A 5,705-nucleotide genomic window follows, 5' to 3' on the forward strand; every position below is an offset into this window, starting at 1 on the left:
GACTCATCTTGCTTGAGTGTTGTCGTGGGTGTATATGGAGACGAATGAGTCAGCAGCTCCAGCTGCTAGCAGGACCTGGTACGGATGAAATGTGAGGCAACTCACTGAACCAATCTTCTGCGCCATGAAGGACGGGTAGTATCGGATTATCCCTAGTTGTTCCCCTTGGAGGCTGAACACTTTAATGAGCTGTTTTGCAGATCCGCTCGCGATGATTGGAGCGTGTCTGTGAACAGCTAAGGCCGTGAGTGAACCCCTGTGTGCATCAATTGTCAGGTACGTGTCCCTTGTTGTTCTAAGGTCAAGAAACTGTATGTCACCGGCCTGTGATGCACTCACCACCTGAAAGAAAATAAGAACAGATATTGGCCCCGGGAAAGTGACACAGAATTATCAAACTCTTGAGAATTTAAAAACCAAGCCAAGAAGAAATTCTTCATACTGAAACTGGTATGTGCTGAAAAATATTGTCTTTTCATTACTTTTTCATACCATATTGAAAAACAGAATGCCCAAGCCTAGTAAAAAACTAAGAAAAGCTGAAAGTTCATAGATAAGTTTTGGTTTGCAACCTTTGCGGGGTCAAGTCCAGGCTGAAAACTGAGTCCAACCACCCTTTCAACTTTCTGATGAGGCCGAGTCGCGCAGACAAGCCTTCAACAGAAGAAATGATATTAAGTTACGTATTCAAATGGTGGGTCATTTTCGATTATTTTGATAAGTTATATTCAATTTTTCTGTTCAAGAATGAACTATGAAGCAACTTACGGTTCAGGTGATCGAACATCATAGAGTCTCAATGACCCATCGGCAAAACCAGCAGCAAGTTGACCTCCGTGCACTTGAGAAGCGGACTACAAAGATAACGTAAAGTAAGCAAAATTTCCATGTTTTGTACTTCTCGACCAGTTGGGAAGTATTGTTAGTTTCTTCCTGCTCATTCTAAGTTTAAACAACAATTTGCTAAGAATCAAAGACACCTACATAAATTTATTCCATGTAATAACTAAGATCAGCCCAACAGACAACCAATGAACACAAGGCTACACTTCTCTCAGATTAACTATTAAGGTCAGATTCTCTTTCGTTAAGATCCTGGAAAGATCTTTGATCAAGGAAAAGCAAGATAAACTTGCAATACAAACAAAAAGAACTATAAGGCAATCACTCGGGTATATTACTTCTTCGATTCATCAAACCGATTTAATAGATCATAATAAACTGGTCGCAAAGCATAGCATCCTAAGTGCGTTTCTAAGTTGTTAAAAATAGGGTTGTTCACGCAGACTTACAAGTGCTGTAACTCCACACTCTGAATCAGATGGTATAGATCTGACAAGCTGTTCTTTCTCCAGGTCCCAAAGTGTGACCGTTGACACCTCCCCAGAAGCATACTGTTAAATACNCGTATTCGAAAGGTGGGTCATTATCGATTATTTTGAGGAGTTATATTCAATTTTTCTGTTCAAGAATGAACTATGAAGCAACTTACGGTTCAGGTGATCGAACATCATAGAGTCTCAAAGACCCATCGGCAAAACCAGCAGCAAGTTGACCCCCGTGCACTTGAGAAGCGGACTACAAAGATAACGTAAAGTAAGCAAAATTTCCATGTTTTGTACTTCTCGACCAGTTGGGAAGTATTGTTAGTTTCTTCCTGCTCATTCTAAGTTTAAACAACAATTTGCTAAGAATCAAAGACACCTACATAAATTTATTCCATGTAATAACTAAGATCAGCCCAACAGACAACCAATGAACACAAGGCTACACTTCTCTCAGATTAACTATTAAGGTCAGATTCTCTTTCGTTAAGATCCTGGAAAGATCTTTGATCAAGGAAAAGCAAGATAAACTTGCAATACAAACAAAAAGAACTATAAGGCAATCACTCGGGTATATTACTTCTTCGATTCATCAAACCGATTTAATAGATCATAATAAACTGGTCGCAAAGCATAGCATCCTAAGTGCGTTTCTAAGTTGTTAAAAATAGGGTTGTTCACGCAGACTTACAAGTGCTGTAACTCCACACTCTGAATCAGATGGAATAGATCTGACAAGCTGTTCTTTCTCCAGGTCCCAAAGTGTGACCGTTGACACCTCCCCAGAAGCATACTGTTAAATACCAGTACTCCGTAAATAACAATAAACCAAGCTTCGTAACTTGGAAAACAAAGAAGAAACACTGTGAATAACGTGATTGAAGTAATAACATACCAGGTAACCAGACTGTTGTTGCCNTCCGTGCACTTGAGAAGCGGACTACAAAGTTAACGTAAAGTAAGCAAAATTTCCATGTTTTGTACTTCTCGACCAGTTGGGAAGTATTGTTAGTTTCTTCCTGCTCATTCTAAGTTTGAACAACAATTTGCTAAGAATCAAGACACCTACATAATTTTATTCCATGTAATAACTAAGATCAGCCCAACAGACAACCAATGAACACAAGGCTACATTTCTCTCAGATTAACTATTTAAGGTCAGATTCACTTTCGTTAAGATCCTGGAAAGATCTTTGATCAAGGAAAAGCATGATAAACTTGCAATACAAACAAAAAGAACTATAAGGCAATCACTCGGGTATATTACTTCTTCGATTCATCATACCGATTTAACAGATTATAATAAATTGGTCGCAAAGCATAGCATCCTAGTGCGTTTCTAAGTTGTTAAAAAGAGGGTTGTTCACGCAGACTTACAAGTGCTGTAACTCCACACTCTGAATCAGATGGTATAGATCTGACAAGCTGTTCTTTCTCCAGGTCCCAAAGTGTGACCGTTGACACCTCCCCAGAAGCATACTGTTAAATACCAGTAATCCGTAAATAACAATAAACCAAGCTTCGTAACTTGGAAAACAAAGAAGAAACACTGTGAATAACGTGATTGAAGTAATAACATACCAGGTAACCAGACTGTTGTTGCCAGTCCACGACTGCGTTCAAGTCACGTGCACCGGGCTTCTGACCCTGGATTGAAGAAAACCCAGTAACAAGCTTTTGTTTACCCTTTGTTGCATAGTTTTTCCATATCCGGACGGACCCATCGCCTACCCAAAATTCGAAAAAGCATGTGTAAGACATAAATGCCATCACTCAACAGCCATATTCAATCAACTTGCAAGCATCTGAAGACTTGGTGGCAAGAGTTGTGAATCTTACATGACGCAACAAGTAGCAGAGAATCGTCAAGTTCATTGACCAGGCAGAGCTTTGAAATTCCTTTGTCAGGAAAATCATGATTGTCAAAGCCATTGAGAAGAGTTGCTTCCTCATAGTTCCACACTCTGAGAGCAAATTACAGTGAAATACTTAAGGTGCAGTTGAGGCTTCTCGATAAAATATGTCACAAGAGAGAACATCAAAGTTTAGTTAGGAGCTTCAAAAGAAGCTTTTCCTAAATGACTATACTAAACAAAGAGACCTAATCCAATAGATTATGCTTAGACAGGAAACACCATCTCTTTTGTTCGGAACTAGCCTGAATTTTTGCCTAACAGAGGGTTTATCTAAATGCAGGAAGTTGATTTAAGATTCAATTTTAGTGATGCTTAGATGAAACTCGCGTACCTGATCCGTTCATTCTCGTCTGCAGCAACTACAATAGGAGAGAATGGGTGAAGGAGGGCCGTCTTTGTTCCCGTTTCGAACCTCGTATCCCAGTTGGCAATAGGATTATTGTTGAGCTTGCTAATAGCTAGTCAAAGTAAAATGTAACAAGTCAATTCAGGTAACTAGTATAGGTATGGAACAAACCAGATATAACAGATAAAACTGTTTACATGAGTGCTGGCATTTTGCAATATGCTCAAGTGCAAATTTTTCTTTTTCTTCTCTTTTGGCTGCAATTTCTTGACTAGCATCCGCACCACCAAGAAGCGGTTTAGAAAAGTGGCCACAACTCCAGCTGTAGATAGTTGATAGTGGAAGCAAACTTCGTTCAGATCCACTGACGCCTAAAAGCGGATCAGCCAATCCTGAGTCGGGTGAACCCAACAGATGAGGCCTGAACTCTAACGAACAAACTCTCCTCAGTCCACTCAGATAGTTTGTTCTCGGAGGGCTGACCGGGGGAGTCCTAAAACTTAAGGGCAGATTACCTGTCGTCAACAACAGGTAAGATCAAAACTCACTAACATTCAGTAGTGAACAGCATTCTTAAATTAAGCAAAATTTTGAAAATTTCTACATCAACTGATGATCATAAAACACTCCATAAAATAGCTACCTGCATGCATATCAAACCATGAGGATGAACGAGCTAGCCCAGCAAGAGGAGTGTGAGATGTCGTTGCAGCTTCCCCTGGTCGGCCAGTGGGTTTCGAGGGTTTCGCAACAACCTGTTCGATTCCAATAATAGAGAGAACACGCCGTCCAAGACTTGCAATACGTGGAGATGGATCTTTAGCTAATGCAAACATAGCTCGAACGCATTGCGAATAAACAGCATTATCCAACAGTCTAGACTGATGGACAGCTCCATTGCTGACATTTTCATGCATAATTCCAGAATCAGAATGTAACGAAGAATCATCAGATAATGGAGATCCATGCATCAGCCCAGAAGAGCCAAGAGGGCTGCTTGAGATCCTAGCCTCACGAGCCACTGGTTGGCTATCAGTGCTAGCTCTGGTCAGAGGACTCATGTGTAAAGAAACAATCGTTGCACTCCCAGGATCATGGAATTTAGCTATTGAAGGGAGCGAAGTAAGCAAAGAACTTGACTGAGGCTTCCAATATGAAGCTGCGGCTAACTTTAGGTGCTGTTTGTGGCCAAAGGCAAAACGTGCAAGAGCTGTAAAGACATTAACAACAGATTGACTTGGGGATCAAATAGGAAAAAATAAATATAAGTAAGCTACGCTTCAAGATGTATATGCAGAATGAACAAAGACAAACATTTGGAAATGCACAAAACTTATATGAACTCTCTAAACGAGTGACAATATGATATAAAGATTGTATTTAGTTAAAATGGCATTCTCTCCAACTAACTGATCATATTAATTTGGATTTATAAACAGAATGTAGAGATGTATCTAATCTCATTAGGTAAATATTTTACTTTGACGTAAAATGACTCTGACGCTAATTAGGAACCCATATTCCCACGATCATGAATTTTCAAGAGTTGCATGCTTTGCGTACCTACGGCAACCTCTGCTCGGACAAGTGGACTCCCATCTGAAACTACATCTAAGAGACTTTTAATGATAGCATCTTCGGCTCTAATCTTTTCATCATCATCAAATTCATCCTCCACCACACTTTTATTAGAGTCAAACCCAATATCAAGTAAGGTACCCAGGGCAAAAACAGCAGCAGCCCTTACCTGCAAGAGAATATTAAGGTCAGAAATTACACTGCTACACGAAGGACATTATACAGAAATCTGAGCTTCACCTCAGGTTGGGGCTCGGAAAGCAGAGGTGCCAACTTTTCAAAAGCATTTGCTTCCCTGCCCATTATTTGGGCCTCCATAAAATCTTCCCACAACTTTCCAAGACAAAGACAAAGCCATTGTAGAAACAATGGTTCTGGCTGTGGATCACTTGGTCTGGATGCTTCAAGGTGCCCCAGACAAACACCAATTAAATTAGCTTCAAGACATGCTTCCTGGCCTCGTCGATGTCCGTCAACAATGACAGCCAGAACAAAAGCAGCCATAGCTCGTTGTTCTGGAAATGCACCCGAGCTATCTAG

General features: G+C 40.3%; 1 protein-coding gene across 6 annotated transcripts in view; it reads right to left on the bottom strand.

Moving 5' to 3' along the window:
• The window catches only part of LOC104745037 (regulatory-associated protein of TOR 1), a 14,839-nt gene that overhangs the window by 3,559 nt on the left and 5,575 nt on the right, over positions 1-5,705 (bottom strand). For 2 of the 6 annotated variants that reach the window (XM_010466201.2, XM_019237165.1), the window contains exons 14-23: positions 5,151-5,334; positions 4,231-4,797; positions 3,785-4,102; positions 3,573-3,699; positions 3,165-3,289; positions 2,907-3,052; positions 2,703-2,804; positions 1,493-1,578; positions 573-654; positions 8-342 (exon numbers count right to left, since the gene is read on the bottom strand). In XM_010466201.2, the coding sequence (XP_010464503.1) occupies positions 8-342; positions 573-654; positions 1,493-1,578; positions 2,703-2,804; positions 2,907-3,052; positions 3,165-3,289; positions 3,573-3,699; positions 3,785-4,102; positions 4,231-4,797; positions 5,151-5,334 (2,072 nt within the window). Of the gene's footprint in view, positions 1-7; positions 343-572; positions 655-1,492; positions 1,579-2,297; positions 2,391-2,702; positions 2,805-2,906; positions 3,053-3,164; positions 3,290-3,572; positions 3,700-3,784; positions 4,103-4,230; positions 4,798-5,150; positions 5,335-5,405; positions 5,702-5,705 lie in introns of those variants that run through there. The other 4 variants (XM_019237167.1, XM_019237166.1, XM_019237164.1 and 1 more) reach the window with 3 other exon arrangements.

The sequence above is a fragment of the Camelina sativa genome, chromosome 15 (genome assembly GCF_000633955.1).
Source record: "Camelina sativa cultivar DH55 chromosome 15, Cs, whole genome shotgun sequence".
Taxonomy (NCBI): Eukaryota; Viridiplantae; Streptophyta; class Magnoliopsida; order Brassicales; family Brassicaceae; genus Camelina; species Camelina sativa.